Source organism: Gallinula chloropus, assembly GCF_964237585.1.
Source record: "Gallinula chloropus genome assembly, chromosome: 1".
In the NCBI taxonomy this organism is placed as follows: domain Eukaryota; kingdom Metazoa; phylum Chordata; class Aves; order Gruiformes; family Rallidae; genus Gallinula; species Gallinula chloropus.
The window spans coordinates 209,318,099-209,342,908 of record NC_140085.1 but is presented as its reverse complement, the minus strand read 5'-3'; the positions used below and the strand labels follow the sequence as shown (position 1 = coordinate 209,342,908).

The 24,810-nt window shown below is 40.3% G+C and overlaps 1 protein-coding gene across 6 annotated transcripts; it reads left to right on the top strand.

Annotated features, from left to right (window-relative positions):
* Positions 1 to 135: 135 nt before the first annotated feature.
* MTMR6 (myotubularin related protein 6) lies at positions 136 to 24,487 on the top strand (the record flags this gene model as incomplete). Of its 6 annotated transcripts, none has more annotated exons than XM_084270789.1 (14): positions 136 to 159; positions 4,756 to 4,872; positions 6,748 to 6,910; positions 8,497 to 8,594; positions 9,286 to 9,414; positions 10,346 to 10,480; positions 11,705 to 11,837; positions 17,609 to 17,718; positions 18,730 to 18,855; positions 20,061 to 20,110; positions 20,879 to 21,079; positions 22,026 to 22,160; positions 22,237 to 22,363; positions 24,157 to 24,487. In XM_084270789.1, 14 exons carry the CDS (start codon positions 136 to 138, stop codon positions 24,412 to 24,414), a joined length of 1,806 nt encoding a protein of 601 aa, XP_084126915.1. In that variant the 3' UTR covers positions 24,415 to 24,487. The 6 variants fall into 6 exon arrangements, with proteins under 6 accessions (XP_084126915.1, XP_084126914.1, XP_084126917.1 ...); XM_084270788.1 differs by having other exon boundaries at positions 8,437 to 8,594; XM_084270791.1 differs by lacking the exon at positions 9,286 to 9,414 and having other exon boundaries at positions 8,437 to 8,594.
* Between the last annotated feature and the right edge of the window lie 323 nt (positions 24,488 to 24,810).

The following is a 24,810-nucleotide window of genomic DNA, read 5'->3' as shown; positions in this document are numbered from 1 at the left end:
CAGGGCCTTAGCGCCTGCTTGGCCCCGCCCCAGCGGCGGCTCCGCTCCGCCCCGCCCCGCCCCGGAAGCGTTTCTAAGTGACGGCCGCTCCGGCCCGGCAGTACGACGGCGGGTGGTAGCTGAGTGGGCTTGGTGATGGAGCATATTCGCACTACCAAGGTACCCTTGTCTTTGCCTCCTTCTGCTGCTCGGGGTGGCCCCTCACGAGAGGCGGGGGAAGAGATAAGGTGGGCGGCGGTGTTGTCGGTGCTGTGCCGGTAACTGAGGGCCGGGACAAGCCCGTCAGTTGTGGGCCGGGGCGTTGTTGTTCTTCTCGTCCTCCTTCCATTTTGTAGCCGGTGCCTTCCTGCTGGGGCTCCGGGGCGGTACGTGCCGCTTGGGGTGGTCTCGGGCCGCGGTGGGAGCTCCTGGCTCGGGTGCTTCTCCCTGGGCTCGGCCGCCGCGAAGCGGTGGGCGCTGCCGTTCTCGGGGGCTTCTCGGCCGCGTCCCTCCGAGCTGAGGGCCTGGTTGGGGTAGAGGCACCGGTAGAGGCTGGTGCGTGCTGTCCCGGTGAGGCCCGGCTGGAAGGAATCGTCCCTTCCCGAAGGGAAAGGCGCTGAAAGCTCCCGGGCGGGAGCAGCCGCAGCCAGTGGGGAGGGGGCGGTGGCTGGGTTCGGCACTCGGGGTGCGGCTCCGCGCCGCTCTCCAGCTTGCGAGGCAAACCGGCTGCGGAAACGCCGCTCTCTAAATCTCTTCTTTTAAATGTTTTAGTGCGCGTCGTTAGGAATAGGAGCTCTCGGGTGCGTGCAGTGTGTCAGGCTGCAGCTGGCACTGTAGGCTTTTCTGACTGTTTTCCGGTTTTTAGCTTGTCTTTCCTCTGCAGTGAAGATCTAAAAAACAAAGTCCTCTGTTGACTAATAAACTTACTTGAAAATTTTCACAGCTTTTATAGAATTCTGTTTCTAACGATGCTGTTTTTTCCACCTTGCCTGTCAGCCCTGCCTGTGAGGGCTGCTGAAAAGGCTTCCCTGCCTGCCTCTGCATCCTGGAGACTGTCAAGTCGTTAGTTTGCTAACCTGGCAGTCTGACTTTAAACTTGATTTATACTTATGTGGAGAAAAGGAATGGTACTATTTCAGCTCTGAATAGTGGGTTTATAACAAAGAAACTTATCAGGGTTATTTTTTAGTAATAGCTTACATAAATTTAGTATAAAATGTGTATAGCTATTTATCTCATAAGTATTTGCATGTGTATATGTGAAACAGGAGGAGGATGTCCGATGAAGCTGCTGTTAGTGACATGTTAGTTTACTGGATGGAATAACATTGCACCAAGCTGACAGATTGCAGATAAGGTTTCTTTATCAGGCAGTGTATTTCTAAGCCTGGAAGACCTTATTTGGGAATTTAGTATTCTATTGTTACAGTCCACAGCTGACTTCAAAATCAAAATTAGGCTAAACCCGAAGTCTTTTGATGCTCTAGTAGCTGTTGAAATTGCAGACATGAAATCATGACCAGATAGGCTACATACAGGTTACTGACTTTGCATCTGCAAGCGATTGTGTTTCTGCGTTATTTTTTGTGGGGAGTGGTATCTGCTGGGGAACAAATACTTCATGTAGAAATATAACTGAAGAGAAACAAGCTCTGAACATAACTTAGGCATACTACTTGAAGCAATTGTTTTATAATTTGTACAAAAAAACCCCATCCATTCTTAAAAGCATGCTTTTTCTAGCCATGAAATTGCTATGGCTTCTGTAGTGCTTGCTTAGTCAATAAGCTAACATCTTAGAAAAAACTATCCAGGTGGATTAAAATATGTATATGTTAGTAATAATTTTGAATACTGCAGTTACAGGAAGCAAGAAGAATAAAGTACAGCCCCTATCATGAGCATTTGTAGGCTCAAGTTGGACCTCATTCTAGTTGTTCTCAGATATCTACTTTGTCTAATCTGGCAGCACTTTGGGGTTTTCTTAATTTGTTTTGTTAAATAAAGAAATAAAACTTGAAATAACAGTGTAATCTTGCACAAACTAACTGCTGTGCGGGGAAGTTGTCATCCCAAGAAGTGATGAAATGGGCTTGATTCCTCCTCAGACTTGCTTGCTGGCAATGTTAGAATTGTCTGACAACTGTCAGCACAGCTTCCTGAAATAATTTCACAAAAAGCTGAAGCTTAAACTGTCCCAACAGATAAATGTCAAATAAAGCAGCTAGGTCAACTTACTTCTGTCTGAGAGTATGTGCTTAAATAACAACAAATGATGAAAACCAGTTCACAGTATGCTGTAAGTGGTGGTGATGGGGAAATTACAAACAAGAATATTGTGGGTTTTTTTTGCGATGAGACTTTAGAACTAAAGTCTCCTTAAATATTTTAAAAGAGAAATGTAGGAAAGACTGGATTTTTTTTTCAGTCAAATTTATTTTAGGGAAAATATGGTGGGTGTTCTTGTCTGCTAAATCCTAAGGGTAAATTTGCAAGTCTGAGACTTAAGTGGGGAAGGGGAAAAACTCCTTTTAATTGTGGTGAATATCATACAAAACCGTATCTTTGTATTACTTCTGCATTGGTTTAATTGTTTTGATGTAGTCACCTTTTTAAGGCAAGATTTCAGATGTATAGTTTCAGCCTCCTCTTCTGTTCCAACTTGTCTTCTAAAAAGCATGTATTTGCTTTTTTGCTTTTAATCTGTAACTCTTAGTCCCAACAAACTGATGACAGTTTCACTGTTAATACTATTATGCTGTTAATATTTTGAGGTAGCTGTTCAAATTCTTACTGATGTAAAAACTCCTTAATTTGTTAGTGCTGGCTACTCTCAGAAGATAATTTCTGACTACTGCAGTGATCTTTGAGTTTCAGCATATCTGTAAACAATAGCAGTCTTCAATTGCCTTTAATCTCATGAACCCATTCTCTGCAAAACTGACAACTGACTTAGTTTTTTTCTGAACTAAGGATTTGTCAAACTTCACAGTTAGAAAGGAAAAAAAGGGGGTCAAGCTAGGTGACTACCTATTAAATCTGGGTTGGACCAAGTTTAAATAGGCATAGATTCAGCTTCTCTGTGTGACAGTTCAGGTGCCTTTAAGAAAAGTAGATGTGGAACTTAACTTTCAGAGTTCTTGAAGACTTAATTGATGTAAGAGGAGGCTGAAGCACTAATGTCTGTCCTCATCTAATGTAGAAATACAGCTTTGAGAATAGTGGTCTTGTTATGTGGAGGAGAATGGAATTTACCATGCCAGGATTTTGTGGGTTGCATTACTGGGACAAAAACTGGAGCAGTTTCTGGGCACTTTTCAGTTTGCTGGGGAGGTGCCATGTCAGACACCAAGAGCATCTGGCTGTGGAGCTGCCCAGAGTGAATCCTGTGCTTTGGCTGTGCTGTGTTGATTTGTGCTGCTCAGAGCACTGAAGCCTTGCTGGTTACAGCATAGCATACAGATGCATGTAGCTTCCAATGTTTCCTGCTTTCTAAACCAAAATCTAGACTGTCACAGTAGTGCTTGCTTTTAGTACTGCCACTCCTTTCTGTACACATTAAATGGCTTTTTCTACCTTTCAACCTCAGAACTAGGCCTGGCTGGATTGTAAGAAATACCTGAATGGAAAAGACAATTTTTTAGTATTTCATATGTGCTTTTAGTAGAAAATTAAGTTTGTAAATATGAACTAAAACCAGCTTAACATCGGCACAGTAGATGAGATTTTTCCTAGTCACCTCATATGGGTGCTGGTCTTGCTGGTGTAGAAGCTTTTGGAGTTCAGCCAGGCATTTTAAGGATGGTAGCAGCAAACATCAAGTGTAAGAGCTTAAACTTGGCACTAATGAGGCAGTGCTGCCAAGAAACAGGAATGCCTGCAGATAAGCCACTTGCCACACTCCTTTCCTGTTGTTGCACACAAAGAATTATGTAATGCTTGATTCGAATAAAGCAAACTGTGGAGCCTGTGAAGTTATGAGCAGCAGATAAAATGCATGGTATCTAGAAGTTGCTTTCTTTGAAGCGTTTTTCTATAGGTTTGAGATAAGTGTTAACATTATCCAGGAGGAAAAATCTGTCCTAGCTATTTCAAGCTTGAGGCTTGCTGTTTCTAATGCCAGCACAGTCCCTCAACTTCTGGGAGACTGTTAAATTATTAGTATAATGGTTCTATTTCATCAGTGTTTATTCTGATGGTGAGGTTGTGATGATCTAGATTTTTTCAAGTTGAGGATGATGTAAAAGACAGATAGCTAAAAGCAGAGTCAGGAGTACATAATCTTTATGGCTTTGAGTCTGCAGATGGCCAATGAAGCATGCTGCTGAGATCAGCTGTTAATGCAGAGCTGGCATCTCAACAACAGGAAATTGTTAGTGTGTGTTTGCATTGCTTTGGGGAAGCAGTTTAGAAGCTTAGTAATTCCTTGCCCTTAATTATGTTTTTAAAACTCGATACCTTTTGTCTCTCTTTACTAGTAAATAACCATAGTAGTTATGTAAATGTAGCAAGTATTCAGATGAGCCTAGCTTTGTGCCTTCACTATACACTCCTGCATTGAAACAGGATATTTTAAGTAATCTTCTCAAAGCTTATGTGACCGTTGGGGTATTCTGGGGAGTGTGGCCTGAATGGCTTGATGTGCTGTCAGTTTGTGCAGTAGTGGCAGAAAGCACAAAGCTTTTGCAAAGTTAGGATTCTGTGTTCTGAAAAAAAGCCAAAACAACCAACAAACCCACCCAAAATTTTTGTTCCCCCTCCCCTCTTCTCTTACAGGTAGAACAAGTGAAACTCCTAGATAGGTTCAGCGTGAGCAATAAGTCACTGACAGGAACTCTGTACCTTACAGCAACTCATCTGTTATTCATAGATTCAAGCCAGAGAGAAACATGGGTAAGGATAATGAATGCTTGTGGCTCAAAAGCATAGGTTCTTCAGATCTGTTTGTTCTTCCTGATGTAACTGTTGGATTTGTTTACTGAAGTGTTCATCTAAGTTATAAGCTATTCCTCGCTCTCCTTGTTGATGGTATCATGAGTTAATGATTTGCAGATTGTACTCTTGCATGATGCTGTTGCAGTTGAAAGCAGGTAATGTTGTAACTGTTCTCTTCAAGCTACTGTAATTTCTTCTATAGCTTTTACTTGTATTCCTGAGTGAATGTGTGGTGGCTTTCTTTAAACAATTTAATGGCTTAAGCTAGCTAGTGGTCTCCCACTGCTGCCTCTGAATTGCAGTGCATCAAGTTCAAAATTTCTGCATTAGTTTACCTTGTATTTAGGTCCTGCCTAGGTTAAATGAGAGCAAAATCCAGGTACCTAGGCTTTGGTGACACAGCAAAGATCCCATGCCCTTTTCAGAGTGGTAAGCAGCTGTTTCTTCCCAAGTGTTTATTCCCAAGAATTTAAAGGGGCTGCAGCTTCTTGGTGACAGCTAAGGATGTTGCATAGCCAAAGTTGTCAAGTACAGCAATTCTCCTTAGCTGTGCAGTGTCTTAGTGGCAGATGTGAACATCAAGATCTGGCTATTGCTGTAAGCCAGATACCTGACTGAGTTCTGTGCCTTAAGACAGTCATCCTGTAGGATGAACTCTCATTTTCCTGGATGGTGTAGTTTACTTTTTTTCTGCATAGGTGGGGTTTTTTATACCCTTAATCCTGTATCCTGGGTAACTTCGCCAGGTGTTTCACTGTGCTCTCATTAAATTATTTTTCTATTACTTTTTGTTGGATACAGTGTACAACTTTGTTCAAAGCAAACCATTATCCTTTAGGAAATGGGTTACTGGGGAGAACAGCATTAAGAAGAATTACTTGTGACTCCCTGTTCGCAATGTTAAAAGGTTTTATTTTGTGAGAATTGAACCTTTCCCCTTGAGCTTTGCATTTCTCTGATAGTGAAAGTACCAAGTATCATTATGATGATGTCTCCAAGATACAGTCTCTTTGTAAATGCATATTTGACAGCATAATTTTCAGAAGCCTGTCTAATTCTGATCAAAATTTAAGAGGAGGTGATTGCTTCAGTGAGGTAATTGAAATGCCATCAAGAGCATCTTGCTTTGTTGAAGTACTGTATCTGTTGCTGGTTGAACGACTGTTACTTTCCCATGTATTTTCCTGAACTTTGTGTGGATTTGCCACACAGATAAATCTATGGAAGGCTTTTGTATGCCCATTACTGTGACAGTCTTCTGTTAAAGTTCTTGCAGGGTATTTAGCTGAGAGACTGTGATATCTACGTAACAGTGGGCAACACAGGAGGGTTTTTTTTATCATCTCCTGTTTGTCCTCTAAATGTTAAATTCTGGAATTCTAAAATCTTCATCTATTACACTTTGAAGTTGCTTTCTGTGACTTGCATTATTTTGTGTGAAAATTCTGAAATATGATCCTGAAGATCCTAAAAAAAAATCCCGCTAGACCCTGCTTAATTAGGTGTATGCCTGTCAGTTAGGAAAAATTATGGAAGAGGACTGAACTGCAGTGTAGTTTTACTTCTTACTCTGCATTTAGGATATTTACTGTTCCTTACAAGTGTTAACACCTCAAAATGGGGGAAGTGAATAATTAAATTTTAATAAATCATGATATCCTGATTGAAATGAAAGTTTTGTTTTTCTTTTAAATCTGTCTTTTAAATGATTGCTGAATATGGATTTTGACTAATTTTGTTGCTGCTTTATGTGTCTTATAACTGCTCTTGTAAATGCTGCGCTGTTCTCCCTTCTATCCATGTGCTTATGCTTTGAGTTCTTGTATGCCACAGATATTACATCATCACATTGCTGCAGTGGAAAAACTTCCCTTGACTACTTCTGGCTGCCCCCTTGTCATCCAGTGCAAAAACTTCAGAACAGTTCACTTCGTCGTTCCCAGAGAGAGAGATTGTCACGACATTTATAACTCTTTGCTTCAGCTGTCAAGAACAGGTAATGCTTCCAACTGTAAAAGACTTAGCAGCATATGCCTGGATAACAGGTTGGTAGTGGGAGAAGTCCATGGCTTTTACATAATGTCCACTTTTAAATATGTAAGTCCTGTTAAATTGATTGCCAACCATGTCCTGGGCCACATCAAAAGGATGAGCAGGTCAAGGGAGGTGATTCTTCCCCCCCCCCCCCCCTCCCCCCCCATACTCTGCTCTCATGGGATCCTACCTGGAGTACTGTGTCCAGTTCTGGAGTCCCCAATATAAGAAGGACATGGAACTGTTGGAATGGGTCCAGAGGTCCAGCCCTCTAATCACAAAGACCCTAATCATTGTGATTAGAGGGCTGGAGCACCTTTCCTGTGAAGACAGGCTGAGAGAGTTGGGATTGTTCAGTGTGGAGAAGAGAAGGCTCCAGGGGAACCTTATAGTGGCCTTCCAGTACTTGAAAGGGCCTACAGGAAAGCTGAGGAATGACTTTTTAGAGGGCATGTGGTGATAGGATGAGAGGAAATGGTTTTAAACTGGAAGAGGGTAGATTTAGATTGGATATTAGGAAAAAAATTCCTCACTATGAGGGTGATGAGTCAATGGAACAGGTTTCCTGGGGAAGTGGTGGATGCCCCCTCCCTGGCAGCGTTCAAAGCCAAGTTGGATGAGGCTTTGGTCAACCTGGTCTAGTGGAGGGTGTCCCTGCCCATGGCAGTGGGGGTTGGAACTTGATTATCTTTAAGGTCTCTTCCAATCAAAACCAGTAAGCGATTCTCTGTGTAGAACAACTTGAAAGATTTAAATGCATAAAAACTCAGAAGGTGTGTTATCTGGCTCTTGGAGGTCACTGATGTTCACTGTCAGAATGCAACATTCCTGAATAATCTTTTGCATTTCTATTTTTACCCCTGAAATTGTGACTATAAGTGTATAGTAGTCTCTCTTTAATTGGTGTGTTCCATATACAAAATCCTACTAAACAAACACTAACTTGTTAGTAATTTCATGCAGTTTCAGGCATAAAGCTGAAGTTTTGATGCTAAAACAGTACTGCAAACTCAGCTTTACAAGAGACTTTTGTCACCTGATAGTCTTTTGCATTTTCTGCTTTGTGTTTAGAACAATGTAAAATGTCATCTGTGATACATGAGTAGTGTATTAGGAAAAGGTCAGTTCTTGTCTCTTGAAGTCTTCTAATAATTCTGCCTCTTTAATATCATCAGTCTTCATTTTGTGACCTCTGCTTTGCCCTTATGGCTTTAGAATTGACCATACTGAAACAGGTCAAACGCTCAAAGCTCTTGTAACATACCTTTAACTAAGTATCTATAATTGTGTCAGTTAAATGTATGATAGTTGCAGAATAAGTACTTCAAGAGTGTGAACTGCTTGTTTTGTCTTGCTTCTGAGAATTTTGAAGCCTGAAACTTCCTTGGCAATTTTGGTAATTTCAAGACTTGAGAAACGTAGCATAGTTGACCACTTGGACATTTTGAGGGACAACTCATTGAATACTCTTATTCTTTGCCCTTTTAGCAAAATATGAAGAACTGTATGCCTTCTCCTACAATCCAAAGCAAAATGAATCTGAGCAAGTCAAAGGTTGGCAGCTTATTGATCTAGCAGAAGAATATAAGAGAATGGGAGTGCCAAATGCTAACTGGCAGCTGTCTGATGCAAACCGTGATTATAAGGTAAGGGTTGTAGTGGGAGCATGTTTTGCTCTGCATCTTTCCACTTTTCTATGGGGCTGGAGTCAGAATAAACGGTGCAATACTGTGGAATCATTTGGCTTTTGGCATAGGTAAAACTTGCAGGTCAAGAGTTAACTCTTTAATCTGCTGCGCACAACCCCATAATTTTCTAACTGGAGTTTTTTCCAAGGCTTCATTGAGAGAATACATATGCATGGATGCACTGCTCTCTGGGATTTTCTGGAGTATACTTACCTGTTTGGATCCCAGCCTCAAAAATTCTAGTGCACTGGAGCTTTATCTCAAACTGAGAAGGACTCTGCTTTTACACTTACAGCGCTGGCTGTGGAAGACTGTGGCAGCTGATTCCTAGATTAGATTTCATCTTACTATTTAGTATGCAAATATTAAAAATGAGGGAAATAATGTCAGTACCTTATTACCAATGCATTCTTAGCATTTTGACTGAAGAGTCATTGAGGTGAATGCTAGTATAGCAGTGCTTTCCAACAGTGTTTGGTTGTTGATACCAACTTATACTACTTTATCCATGGTTTATCTCTTCTGAGCTATTTATATATGTATGTAATATATTAGTGTTTATTTTTATTTCTTATTTCACCTAACATCTCTGATATTGGATGTAATAACTAGTTGTCTTTGTACATAATTATGTACCTGCGTCTTTCAGATATGTGAGACTTATCCAAGAGAACTTTATGTTCCCAGAACTGCAAGCAAGCCCATAATTGTTGGTAGCTCCAAGTTCAGAAGCAAGGGAAGATTCCCAGTGTTGTCATATTATCATAAAAATAAAGAGGTATAGTGTGTCTTCCTCTTAATTTTCTGCACACTTGCATTTCTCAGTACTTGGCAGTAGTTCAGGGTAGGTAAAGAAGTACTGACTTGTGTGAGAGTGGTATAACTCACAACAATCATAAACACAGCTGACACTAGTGGTGTCTAACAGGATGCTGAATTAAGCTAAGCCAGTTTACTTAATGATCTCTGAAAGCTTTAAGATATTCAACTGATTAACAGAAACAAACCTGAAGATAGCCTTTATGAAGTGATCTATCTTCCTTGATATATCAAGAATAAAATCTGTTAGGTCAAAATGGGGTTTCAGAAAACCCAAACTACTAAAAGAGTAGAACTGGTTCTTTAAGGAGGCATTTGTGAGGTGGAAAGAACTAGAGGATAAAACATAAGATTTCAGGTGTGTTAGTAGCAATATGAAGCAGCACCTGGGGGAGAAGGGCAATGACCCTGATGAATTGAAGAACTGAAGAAGGACAGGAGTGAAGCTACTAGATGCATCTGAACATAATTACTGTTTGGCAGATGCAAGTAATACCTTATGAAAATTACATCAGATGATAACACATTGTACTTGGAATAATAAAATCATACTTGCAATAGTAAAACCACCTACAATGAATTTCATACAATTTGATATTTTCCTAAGGTGTTTTTTCAGCCCATATATCTCTGGATTTTTTTTATACTTGGGGAAAGTCCATTATGTATGTAGCCCATGTAGGTAAGCCTAAAAAAAATGTTTTGATAAACATTTTAAGTTGCAGGTACTGTAAGATTTGCAAGTGATGTGCTTAAAGTTGGAATGCAAACTCTAGTGCTGTTACCTGCTGAGTGAAACAATTCCAAAGAGGTGCTGAAATGATGTGCTTTGCATAATTTAACTACAGGTATTAACCTAATACTGACTTGTTCTCTGTTTCTGATGGTAGGCTGCAATTTGCAGATGCAGCCAACCTCTCTCAGGTTTCAGTGCCAGGTGCCTGGAAGATGAACACATGTTGCAAGCCATCAGTAAGGCAAATCCTTCAAATCGCTACATGTATGTCATGGACACCAGACCAAAGGTACATTCTTCAGATTCTGCAGACTAACCTCTATTCCTGTATGTTAGAGTTCAGGGATAGTGTGATTTTGAAAGATTTGGAATTAAATATGGCTATATTGGGCAAAAATGTTCTTTACAGCTAAGGTTAGGCCTTTTTATTCATGCTTTTAATTATTTGCTTTCTTGAAGTTGAACCCCTCTCAGGACTCAGTTAAAACTTACTGACTGTGCTAGTGAACTTTCGGGTAGGTGCATTTTAAAATATATTTAAAACATAGCTAAGAAGTATTGGAGTGAGATCCAAGTGATTGTAAATATTTGAAATTAAGTTAATTAAATGGTGAGCTATGTTGGGGTTTCTTTTAGAATGGGAGGAAGGGCTGCTCTGTGTCAGTGTATGGTGAAAACTGCTATTGCTGCTTTAGCCAGTAAGAAGTAGGGAAGATTCTGTTGGAGCCTTCTAAGGTCATACTTCATTGCTGTCTTAATTAAATTGAGTTATGTTGGGGTTTTGACCTGTGTTGGAATGTGTGTGGTAACTTTCACTCTTTAGACCATCTGCATTTCAAGTGAAATTAATACCAATTTAATCTCTGGACAGAGGAGCTGGAACACTTGGAACCGGATGATCTTTAAGGTCCCTTCCAACCCATTCTGTAAAAAAAGAAAAGGATGTAAAGTGAAAATCCTACTCTGTAGGATCTGCACTTTGAGCAGGGTTCAGCAGTAGGTCGGTCTGATAGACTGAAACTGAGCCAACTGTGGGGTTTTTATAGCTGCAGCTTTTTATAGCTGCAGCAATTCATTAGCTCTTTACTGCCAGAATTGACGCTTTTAGGATGCCTGGAAAGCACACATGTATTAAAAACCCTGTAAATGTATGCTTAAGTCTGGGTCTTACTCTGTCCTTTTCAGGTTAATTGCTTTGTAGTGTCTTTGCTCAGAATGTTTGGAAAATAAATAAAGGTTTGTTGGTGGGAATATGGAGGAGAGAATAGGAGATTTAATGCATTATTCAGATATGCTAGTTCTAAATGTGAACTGCTGGTGGTTCTTTATGCACCATGCCTCTAATGCTTGAATATTTTTAAACTGACTTGCCACAAACTCCTAACTTAGTAGAATTGGGTTTTAATATGTGCTCTTGTGTGGTTTTTCCCCAGTGTATTCCACAGAAACTGCATTGCTTTCATTTGTTAATTTGAAATTAAGTGCTGATTTTCAGTATTCTTTCTCTTTTAAGCTTAATGCAATGGCAAACAGAGCTGCTGGGAAGGGCTATGAAAATGAAGACAACTACTCTAACATTAGGTTCCAGTTTGTTGGCATTGAAAATATTCATGTAATGAGATCCAGCTTACAAAAACTCCTGGAAGGTATGTTCTAACATCACTATAATATTGTATGTGAAAACAGGATAAATATTTTTTCAGAAGTCTGTAAATAGTAGCTTACAGAAATATCAATTCTGTTTGTGTATTTTTTGAGCTCTGTGTCATACCATTTTGCTGTGCTCTGTGGTAACAAATTATCTCTAACGAGTTTACCTTTAACACCCAATGAATGGAGTTATATTGAAGAAAATTTACTGAGTGACACATAAGTCTTGGGCTAACTTGATTAGTATGTCAGTGGCATGTGGAAGTGACTTCTGTACTTGCAGAGTACACGTGGATGCACACACATGTAATATAAATGCACAAAACAGTATATGTCTGTACATATACTTTCCATACATAATGGAGAACTGATTTTTTTCAAGGAGCACTTAGTTATGTGTAACTTGCAGTAAGCACATGGTTTATGCAACACTTGAGCTCGTTGGCCTGGTGAGCCACTTCTGTGCTTGTAGGTACATTTGTGGAGTGTTTGTAGAGAGGTGGGCAGGAGTAAAAGCAAACCACTTCACCATACCACCACCTGCTGCCTGGTGATAAAAATAGAGAGGCAGCAGTCTATGAAGGTGTTCTGATGATATTTTATTTGGGTAAATAGCTGAAAAAACCCACTTTGCAGAGTATTAATACTGAGACTGCAGTGGCAGAAACCAGGCTTCCACATGTGACAAAATACACACAGAAGTGTTTGTCTTCTAGAATTATGCAGGTATTTCCAGGATAAGTCTTATGCTTGTGTGAAACCTTTTTGATGAAGACATTCTGGCTACACTGGCCAAGAAGTCTTACAGGCTAGTGGTGTAATCTTACTTCACTCTCATTAAGCGTGCATCTGCCACTAACCTTTTCTGGAGGCACTCTGTATGGACTAATAAGCTTTAATATGTATCTTTGCCATTACTGAAGGGGAAGATGAGCAGCTTGAACCTGAACTTCTGGTCTTAATCACCATTTTTCTTCCTAATATCTTTAGTTCCAGCAAAGTAGCTAATAAATCTTGATTTCTCTTTTTAGAGGCCTGGTCCCATGTAATAATGTGTGATGCAGAACTGTGTGCATCACACAGTTAAACTTCAGGCTTTATAGTCTTTGCATTTGACCTTAGCATCCCACCAACAATACTTACCAAATAACTTTCATTAAGGATGGAGTATGTCTTAGTTTTTGCTTGTGTGGAGGACTGGCTTATTTAAGCTTGACTTAGACATGGGTTTTTTTTTAATATGTATAGTTTCTCCTGATCAGGTTTGGGCAGTAAATGAAGCCAGTTCTACCTCTGTTCAGTCTGTATAATTCACTAGAGTCTTGTTGAATGCCAGCCTGGAAGTATGTGTTGTTTTTTCCTAATTAACTGTCACAAATTCTTTCACTCACTAGAATTGCTGCCAGGCAGGCTTTACAGCAAGAATTCATAAGTTTGCTAGGTCACTTGAGTTTTGAACACTGTAATCCTTGGCTCTTCAGACTTTATTGAAACAGAATGGACTTAAAGATGAGATTCTTGTAGTTTTCACACTGTAAAAAGTTCTACCTAGCATATCAAGAAGATGATTGGAAATACCTTGGATTGTTTCATCTAGTCATCTGCTGTTGCAAGCAGTTGTACTGTGTGTACATTGATCTCTACTTCTAATATAGAAGCAGGGGAGACAAAGCATTTCTTGTTGGTGGTTGTTTGTAGTTGGCAGTTGCTTGTACTTGGTTCCAAGCCCAAAGAGCTTTCATCAACCTCCAGTGTGGACCTAATCAACTGAATCTTACTGATTATCAAGGGTCCCTTTTGGTAGGTATTTCTTCTTAGCAGGCCTGGAATCCAGCAAGATGAAGTAACTGATCCTGGAAAGCTGGTCAGTCACCAACAGCATGAAGTTTAACAAGGAAAAGTGCCAGGTTCTGTACCTGGGAAGGGGCAGCCCTGGCTACACACAGAGACTGGGGGATCAGATGCTGGAGGCCAGCCATGCTGAGAAGGATCTGGGGTCTGGGTCATCAGCAAGCTAAACGTGAGCCAGCAGTGTGCCCAGAAAGCCAGGAGGGCCAACTGCATCCTGGGGTGCAGTGAGCATGGTATTGCCAGCAGGTCCAAAAAGGTGTTTGTCTTCCTCCACACTGTGCTGGTGCAGCCTCACCTTGAGTGCTGTTTGCAGGTTTGGGTGCCACAGTACAAGAGGGGCATAAAAATATTGGAGAGTGTCCAGAGGAGGGCAGTGAGGATAGTGAAGGGTCTGGAGGGGAAGTCTTATGAGGAGAGGCTGAAGTTCCGTGGTTTATACAGCCTGGAGAAGAGGAGGCTGAGGGGAGACCTCATCACAGTCTCTGGCTTCCTGATGAGAGAGTGAAGGGGCAGGCACTCTTCTATTTGGTGACCAGTGATAGAACCTGTAGGAATGGTTTGAAGCTGTGATGGGGTGTTTGGGTTTGATTTTAGGAAAAGGCTCTTTACTAAGAGGCTGGTTGTGTACTGGAACAGGCTCCCCAGGGCAGTGGTCACAGCACTGAGCTTGACCGAGTTCAAGAAGCATCTAGACGATGCCCTCAGTCCCATGCTCTGACTTAGCTGGCCCTGTGTGGAGCCAGGAGTTGGACTCCGTAGATCCTTATGAGCCCCTTCCAACTCAGGACATACAGTGGTTTCCAGTATGCTTTCAAGTGCTGCTCCTAGTGTGAGCTCCTTGGGGTATTGAGGGAGGGTTGGTGATGGAAGAGAAAGGAATTGCTTTTTTTTTTTTTCCAGAAAAACATGAAATGCACATCTCTGGGGGTAGGAAGGACCCCTGAAACTTAGGGAAGTGTGCAATAATACTTCAGACCCGTATAGAAACATGCTATCAGTGGGGTGATTGGAAAGAAAACGCTATAAAAATGGTTCCTAGCTTAAAATGAGTAAAATGCCATTTGACTTCTGTGTACCAGCTTCTCCTGTATGTGCTGAACTGAATGTTCTCAAATCAGAAATGTGATACTGATGACCCTATTCTTTCAAGAGCCATTGTAGCTGTGACTGTCCTCAGTTTTATTTATAACAAACAACTGTTGTTCATTCTTCAGCACATATCCTGCTCCTAAGCTCTGTGTCTATCTGCCTGATTTCATTCAGAATCTAACAATTCCAGTTGAAGCAGAGTATAAGGCACAGTCCTTCTTAGTATCCTTGTACAATGGGACTACACCATGGACTATGCTAGGGGAAATTTAATGTGTTCTTCATATCAGATTCAGCTGTTTTATATATCTTGTATGCATTAATACAAAACTCTTCTAAAATAGTTTTCTTCAGTGTGGACATGATAGTATTGCATGTAAGAAAAGATTGGAGAGAGTAAGCAAAAAGACTGTGTGTGTGTGTTAAACAGCATTTCCACAGGAGGTATTTGAGGAAAAAGCTCATCAGTAGTACCTGTGGTTTGCTGCATACATTTTAATGACAGAATTGTGTTAGCTAAGTTGAGAGGTTTTTGTGGAGTATATGTATAGTGGGGTTATTTGGTTTTCATTAAAACATCTCTTGTCAACCTACTGTGGCTCAGCCTGCAGGTCCTGGTCACCTCTTACACTGCTGCCTGGGGCACTGCTGATGATGTGAATAGGTTCAATCAAGGAGTGGACCACTGAGGCTTTGGGGCTTGCACATTCAGTGCATATGTTTGTATGATGGGATCCACAGAGCCAAAACTATCTCAACTGATGTTTACCTGATTCACAAAAAACTGTCTTAGTGGTACCATAAAATCATCTTTGGCCCTTAAGAGGGCCTTAGGGACCATAAGAGACTAGAAATTATTTTTTTTCAGCATATAAGTGTGTAAACATTGTCAATGGAATTTCTTTATTTCATCACAAAGTAGTATAAAAATGTCTGTCCTAATTCACAGACATGGAAAGTAATTTTTTGGGCTCAACATGTGTGTTCTGTCTTACAGAAATATATAGATCTAGCTAGAAGGGGGAAATACCATTGGTGAAATATTTCTCATTTCCAAGATGAAAATTCTGATGAAAAGCAAATTTTGACAGCAGTAGCTGGCTGAACTTGTGCTTCAAACCACAAGCCTCAGACTATAGGGGTGAGCAGTCCTGAATAGTGCTTCCAGACATTGCCTTGTCTGTCCAAACCTTTCCCTACAGATGTCTGACTTTCCAGGCATTCTTTCCTTTACCTGTTGTGCACTGTTGTGATTGAACAGGTGTCTGGAACTACTGGTCTGAAGAATGTAAGCTAGCTGAAAGGATCAGGTAGTTCTTGGCTGACTCTTTCCATGGAGCTAGACATTTCAGAAGCAGCACTCCTGTCTAACAATGTGTGATCTCTTTCAAAGAGAAACTAGCTCTTGCTGCTTTTACTCAATGTTTATGGACTAACCTTTAAAATTAAGTCTTACATCCAGGGGTTTCTTGATGTTTTGTTACCTTGTGCTGTGGCTTGCTAGGTAGTTTTGTAGATAAAGGAGATGAATGGGCTTTAGAAAAGGTGCTGTGATACTTTGTTTGGAAGCCTGCCTTTGTTAGAGCATTCAGCAGCAACTTGTACTGTGACTTCCTGAGCAGTGGGGAGGGTACTGACACTGGGATGGCTGAAAGCTGAGACATATAGTGCAGATATAGGAACGCTCCATGAGGTAGGGGTTTAATACCTGCTATATTCTAAGGGAAGATGCCTTTGTTACGTCAGGGGATTTGACTGAATGTGGAACTGTGTCACTGAATGACTTAGTGAATGTTGTTCTTTACTCTTCCTTACTGACTTGCATCCTCCCATAGTGCTAGAGGTTATTTTGCAGCTGCTGTATGAATATCTCTATGGCTTAGCTACAGAGCCTTTTTATCTTCATCTGGGGCCTACTAGCTTGGATTGTTTTGGTTAAAAAAGGCCTTTAAGAGCTTCAACTCCAGCTGTTAAACTTGTTAGGAAATAGGCTTCTCCTGTGGCAGGGAGAAGTATTTTTGTAGATGGCAGCCTCAGGTCACACACCCTTGGAATCACACATAGTTGAAGCTATATTAGCCAGTGAAAGTTTCTTTACTTGTTGCTAGAAATTTGTAATGTTTGGACAGTAATGTAACCTGTGAGTTGCTACTCAGATCATTTAAGAACCAGCTTATCTCTCTCATCTGTGAATTTTCTCTGTGAGAGAGACATTTAGTGTACCTCTGAGCATCTTGCTGCTGTGCTGTAAGGCATCTTTCCTTTACCTGAGGAGTGCTCTGCCCTCTCAATTGGCATTATTGTTATAGGATCAAAGCATACTAGGGAAGAATGGTAGACATCAGTCAATTGCAGTGTTTCAAGTCTGGAGGTAGACAAAGTCTTGGTAGTTTTCAGTTCATCACCATGTTCTTGTACTTCATGGACTTACTCTCCGAAGCAGATTGGAGAAGATCAAAACTGTGCCAGTCAGACTACTCCGAACTGATGGAAGTTGTAACTTTTAATTATTTCTGGTAAGTTGTGAGCATTTGCTTGGTAGGGCTCTGTATTGGGGAATAATCAGTGTATTTGCTTTGAATGTTATTTTACTCTGGTCATTCAGGGTTACTGTAGTTCTACAGAGTTGAATTTTAGATGGAGAATGCTTTGTAGTAGCTTTCTCTTAACGGATGGAGTGGTGGTTTCCTGAAAGACTTCTAATCAACTTACAGCATAGGGTATTGGAAACAATAGGCAATTCTTCTTCTGTCATTGCAGGGTACAGGTAGCTGCAGCTGCTTAAGGCTTTCTAACTCTTGGTTTGTTTGGGGTTTTTGTTTTTCAGTCAGTGGCACAAAGGGTTTGTCTGTCAATGACTTCTTGTCTGGTCTGGAGAATTCTGGGTGGCTGCGCCACATCAAAGCTGTGTTGGATGCTGCTGTCTTCCTAGTCAAGGTAACTTGAATGCTGCTTCTTTTACATAAGTTGACTTGCTACCAGGTAAAACTATTTTTAATGCTTATGTAGTGTGTAAAATTCCATAGCTGACTTTTTTGGAGGTAGATGCTTAGTATACACCAGTACATCTGATTGATTGTTGTAAGGATTACATGTTTCTTTGGAGACATTGAATATGCCAGCTGATGTTTGGGGGACTTCTCTTGAATGCTATTTGGTCACTGTGTTGGGAGATGAAGGGATTCTTATGCCCCCTGATATTTTTAAGTATTTATGAAAGGAGTAACCAGTTTGAAGGTGGATGGAGCAAGCTTAATTTTACTTAGTATACCTTGAAAAACAGAATCCCTGCAGAGAAGCCAAATCAGTTATGCTGATTTGATATGGCAAGGAAATGGGACTCTGAAGAATCTGGAGGAACAATTGGCTTTACCTGAAGAGAGCTGGGAGAAGGAAAAAAAACCCTGGATGTTTGTTTTTTCACTAGGTGAAATAACAAGGAGTGAGTTTATTGTGGATGATTCTCCTAAAGATGACCTTCAAAAACATCTAGGATAACAGGATTTGAATTCTTAACTGAAGCTACTACGTAGTTCCTAGTCATTAACTCTTGTGTGGTATAATTGTGGATAAGTGTATATCTTCAATGATAACCACCTGTTTGGGGTTTTTTAACCTGTTTGGACTGTAATGTGTAGTCAACTTTCTTAGTGTGAATTGCAAGGGGGTTTTATAAGTTTAGTTTAAGGATACAGAGTGAACTGAGAAGAGCTATAGAAGTTCTTATTATGTACAAAATGGTAGTGAAGTTTCTTCATAAGGAATTCTCCTAAAGAATTCTGAACTTTGATTGTATCAAATCCTTTACAAAGACAGAAAAGTATTTGTAAGTTAAATGATATTATCTATTATGTGAGTTCGGGGTAAATGCAGCTTTTATACATGCTTACTAGACTTTTACTTCTGTCTAGAATAGAATGCACACTAAGAAACAACTGTGTCTTGCAGGCAATAGCGGTTGAGAGCGCGAGTGTATTAGTGCACTGCTCAGATGGCTGGGATAGGACTTCCCAAGTTTGTTCTCTTGGAGCTCTCTTGCTAGATTCCTATTACAGAACAATCAAAGGATTCATGGTAAGTAAGCTGTTGTGTTGAGTTCTTCCTTGGTAAATAAGGAATGTAAAATGAGTGTGAAAAGGAGCAGTGGAAGCATTTTGTATTTGCAACTACAAAAAAGCTTCAATAAGACTTGCAGTATACAGGTAAATCTTTTTGTAGAGTACTCTGCTACTGGGAAGAACCATTGATTTAATATAAAAAACTGAAATATAAATAGTGGGTTGCTTTAAGCACCCTGCAGAAATGTTGCAATGATTGCCTTTTGTATCCCCAAATGTCCCTTTGCTATGACATAAGGATTCCAAAGCACTTACATGAGAGAGTTGTGCTACACTATCAGCTCTGTGCTTTTATCACTTGTCCCAAAGTCAGCATTATTAAAATCTAAAAATTAGAACTCCCCTAGTGACAGGAACTTGAAGATATTAAGGCAGTATAAATTTCTTAGTCTTTTTATAGGAAGAGGAATTTCCATATGATTATTCTAAACTTGAGTTGGAATCATGTTCTGCAGTGGTTATACAAGGTATTATGGGAACTCCTAAAGATAGTACATAAACCTAATTCCATATATTGGTTAGAACTGTCACAAATAGTACAGCCACAAAGGTAAAGTTGAGGAGGGATTAGAAGAGGAACTGTTTCTTGTAGATGAGAATGTTTCCCTAAAGATCACACACAATTTTAGCTCTTTGGTTTTTAATCCTTGCTGTCTATTAGATTTCTGCAATGGGCAGGCAGTCCTTTGTTCCTTTTGGTTCCTTATACTGTGACTACAGTGAAAGAGCAAGCTAGTGTTGGTGTTAACAAGCATCTTGCTATAGAATGTTGCAAAGATAATATTGTGTGACTTTAGGTAATCTATGGTAGCAGGAATGCAATAGTAGAATTTTTCCTAGATTTTACGTTTTTTGCAAATTGGTTGATAAACTACTAGGAAGCTGTGCACTGTCAGTGTGAGTAAAGCAAGCCTTAGCAGCAGCAACCCAACTGTCAACTTGCTCAACTTTTTTGATTAGTTTCAGAGATGTGCTTTGAGAACCTTGTAAAAAAGCTTCCAAGAGAATAAAGCACCTACAAAGTGACAAATAGTTGCTCCTAGTTCAGTGTGACTAAAACTTTAAATTGTAGTATGTTGGTTTACCTGTAGGCATTAATACTATAGAAGATTGAGTAATACATTGTTACATTGGATTGTGTTTGTGGTTTTTACTCTCTAGGTCTTGATAGAGAAAGACTGGATCTCTTTTGGGCACAAATTCTCCGACAGGTAGTTACCTCTTCCAGTACGGTAAAATGCATGCAGTGAACTGAACCAAATGACAACTTGTGGATGTTAAACTACTGCAGTGTTGCTAGAAATCTTGTAGTGAGTAAGCTACTTTGAGTAGACAGTGCACTCCATGTATTGCTATTTAGTCAAATATCTATCAGACAATTGATTGATATTATAGACACAAATTTCTAGTGCTCCTGGTGCCTTGCTCTCAGATTTTGATGACTGCTGCTAGGTTGCCACCTATGCATAGGTGATGCAAACCAATCTAAAGCTATATCCCAGCTATTTAGGCAATAAAACCTACTTCATTTTGCTATCTTTAAAAGTTGTCATTAAACATAAGTGTAAGTTCATCATACCTGCCTTTAGAAGTCCTGTATATTACAATTTCTGTCTTTCTCTTGATCTGCCTCTCGCAGGCTATGACAATACCTTTGCTGCTATTTACTGCTTATTAATTTGCTTTTAGCTGATATACTTCAGATGTTGACTATGGAGGTAATAGATACAAAGGAGCTGAACTGTCTTAGGTTGCTTTTCTGTACCAAACACAGATGTATGATTACTTACAAGTCAGACAAAGAGGTTAAAAATAGACTTATTTTTATTCAAAAATCGCCCCAGTTCTCAAAGCTGGGTGCTTAATCTCCAAAGCCACTGTCATGTTACTGTAGTGTCATTTAAAAACAAGTGCAACTAAGGCTTTTTTAGATACCTAACTTAAACTGTATTTCAATCTATTTATGGAATCTTTTTCAGGTGTTGTCAGTTGGATGGTGATCCGAAAGAAATATCGCCAGTGTTCACCCAGTTTTTGGAAAGTGTGTGGAATCTGACTGAGCAGTTTCCACAAGCCTTTGAGTACAATGAGGCTTTCCTCCTTCAGATCCATGAACATGTCCATTCATGCCAGTTTGGTAACTTCCTTGGAAACTGCCAGAAAGAGCGAGAAGAACTCAAGTAAGCAGATATCGTAACGTCTCTTTTTTTTATTCGGACTAAGAAATCCTGTGAGTTGTCTTTTGTTTTAGGCTCAGACTAAAAATACAGAGACAGGATTAGTGGTACTGAAAATGATGCTGAGGTGCATCAGGGATCAACATTGATTCTCCTGCTTTTGCACACTGAAGGCAGACTTGCTAATTCTGGGAGAAACTCCCATGCTCATTTTTCATATGGAGAAAGAGGCCTTAACTTTCCCTATTCTTTATTTTTTTCTTTCTTAAAAATAAGTAAGCTTAAGTTTGGAAGTGTCACTTCATGGACTAAAGCTAAAGGAAGGAAGGTTTAGATTAGATGTTAGGGGGAAGTTCTTTACAGAGAGAGTGGTGAGGTGCTGGAACAGGCTGCCCCGAGAGGTGGTGGATGCCCCGTCCCTGGAGGTGTTCAAGGCCAGGTTGGATGGGGCCCTGGGCAACCTTGTGTAGATCCAGGCCTGGAGGTTGATGTCCCTGCCTGTGGCAAGGGGGTTGGAGCTCTATGATCCTTGGGGTCCCTTCCAACCCAGACCATTCTATGATTCTGTGATTCATTCCCTCCCCCGATCTGTTTTTAGGTAACATAAAAATACTTGCCTGTTCAAGGGTAATCACTGCCAGTTAAAAGTATTACAGGATGTCTCCTAGTGCTTTCAGTTGGAGAACTGTAAGGTTTTCACAGTTCATCTCTGTCCCAAACTGTATTTCAAAAGAGTTTATTGCAACTAGGCAAGACTTGCACAGCATAAACAGTGGTACTTCTAAACCTGACGGTCTGCATAACACCAGCACATGACAGGATTTTACTAACAGCTTGTCAGTCAAGACTTGCAAACAATTCTGGTGCCTTTTTAAAAATAAAATTGATTTTTATTATGCTGAGTTGAACAGCTTCTGTTGTAGTCAGTGTCTTGACCTCTTGCTTTCAGGTTGAAAGAGAAGACCTATTCCTTGTGGCCATTCCTTCTGGATGAACAAAAGAAATACCAGAATCCTCTGTATAATCCAGACTTTTCTCCAGAATTAACTCTTTTGGAGCCTAATACAGTTTCATTCAATTTTAAGTAAGTTCAAATAACATACAGTATCTCTTCAGTTTTGTCTCTGTCCTGTGTAGTTAAAACTATCTGTTCCACACAGGTTTTGGAGGAATATGTACCATCAGTTTGACCGAAGTATGCATCCCAGGCAATCTGTGTTCAATCTTGTAATGAACATGAGCGAACAAAATAAACAACTGGAGGAAGACATTAAAGAACTGGAAGCTGTAAGTATTACAGACCAACTGTGTGTACTTGTGGTTTGCTCTTCAAACTCACATTACTTGTCTGCAGTAATGCTGCTAGCACTCTCATGAATGTCGCTGCTGCAGTGGCCTACCACTTCAGCTGTGTAATGTTGACTTTGACTTTCCCTGCTGAACGCCAGGTTACCTGCCAATGTTTTGTTCTTAAGCACTGTTTAGTTTTACTGAGGACCCCTATTACCTAAAAGTGCTCCTACTGTCAAAACATTACTGAGGATGGCTTAATGTAGGTTAAATTTATGTGAAACTTACCTTAGATAGTAAGATAACTGTCATAGCTACAGCTTTGTTCCTAAACCAAGGAGAATGAAAATGCTTTGCTTTTGTAATAGCTACAGAAATGGAAGCAGCAAGCATTGTTCTTTTAACTTCATATGCAGGTGCATGCTGTGTTAAGTCACCAGAATGATGGGGCATATACTCTGTAATTCTTATTTGAGGACAGGGCTAAATCTAGAGATTGGATTTCTATAAATGACTTCCAGATGTTACAGCTAACAGCCAGGAAAGACTGAACAGTGTATCTTGCTTTAATATGACTCAATCAGAGGCTTTTAATTGATACTTCATTATAGTCAGTTAAGATGCTGAAACTTCAGAACAATATCTTCTAAGAAATTTTTAAAAATTCTAATTACCAGTGTTACTTTATGTGGCTAGAAATAGTAATGCAACTCCTGTATGTTGTGTTGGGGAGGGAGCAGGGAAGTACAGCTACTCTAAGAGGAAAAATGTTATTAAACTAATATAACAAATGTAATGAATGCAGGTCACTTAAACTGTTCCAAATCTTAATTGTGTACTTAAAAAAAAACTTTATATAGTTGAAGCAATAAGATGAAGACTCAAGATGATGTAAGCTGAACGTTAAGCAGGATACAAAGTGAAGTGTCAGTTTTTCTGGAACCCTGTTCCAAGTTGTTAATGACCTGAGGACACATTTTTCACTTGGGCAAAGAGATGCAGTTTGAAATCTTGATGCAGTTCTTGCTACTGCTGTTTCTACCTTCAGAAAGTTGGTGTTGAAACACAGAAGTCTTCTGAGCTCAGTCTTAGTTCTCATAGAGCAAACATACATCAACAAAAGAATCAGTTAACTAGTTCAAGATCCCTTTTACTGGCTGAGACTATTTGGATTTAAAAAAAAGACCCCTAGTTCAAATCTTTCCTCTTGTCTTGCGCAGGGCTTGCAGGATAGATCTCTTCCAGTCCTGTTTTTCTGTTGATATCTATTAGTGTATTTCTGCATTTGAACAAATTGTATTGGCATTCTTCATATCTAAAGGAAAGGTCTTTTAGAAAGCACATAAGGTCTTAGGTATAAAATTACTCTTTGTCTTTGAGACTCATGGTCAACTGCAAGCTCCTTGCTTGGTAATTACTGAAGTCTGTCTTCCTCTGCCTGCACTCTAGAGAGTGTTCCCATCTTGTTAGTAACCAAACAAGGGGCAAGACTGGAAGAACCCCTCCTCCTCTGTGGCAGTGGCAGGCAACCTTACTGCCTTCTGCTCTGCTGGAAGTCTTAAGCATGCAGTGCTTGTAGCATCTGCTGTAAACGGGGGTGGGGAGGAAGCAAGAATGTCTTAACCAGTGGCCTGGCATTTAATAATACTGTTGCATCCCTAACCTAGGGTATGTAATAGGGGCTTCTGCAGACACTGAGGTGGCCAGATAAAGTGGGTTCACTTCCTTTCAGAGTAGAATATCAGTAAAGCAGTAACGTTCACACTTAGCGACTATTCTCTGTGTTTCAGAAAATAAAGCGGCGAAACGGGCACTCGGATGCCGCCCTCCTGCAGGAGCATCAGCAGCCTGCTCAGCCTGTGCCCGTGGCCCTGAAGACCCCTCCGTGCTTCAAAGAGCAGCCGCTGATCCCTGTGAACGATGCTGTAAGAACTATAGAGGGCAGCAACACAGCAGACAATCGCTACACCGAATTGGTGGCGGAGTTCTCCAAAGCTGAGCCTGCCGTTGTCAGCTTGGAGTACGGAGTGGCCAGGATGACCTGCTAATTGTAAATAACCCGGGACCCTGCTCCTCTTCTGGACTGATGGAATTGAGAGATGGATTATTTCGAGGATGAATCTGTGCTGCATGACCAAAACATGATTTGTATATTGGCGAGTTTTGTTAACGTAGTCTTAGAACAGCATGCTAGTTGTCAAGTGTTTGCTGTTCTTTTAAGAAAAAAAAAAAGCATAGCTGTGTTTTAAAAGAATTAGGGGCATTTGGTAAGTGGTGACTAAAATTAAGGAGTGGTATGTCTTTGGACTTAAGTGAGTTTGCACTGAATTGATTAAAACAGTAATATCACTTTATTTAGTATAGGAAAACACAGGTGGTCTTTCACAGGCTGATTTTATTTGGGCAAGAAAACTTGAACTTCCTGTTCTAGGGATTGAAGTTAC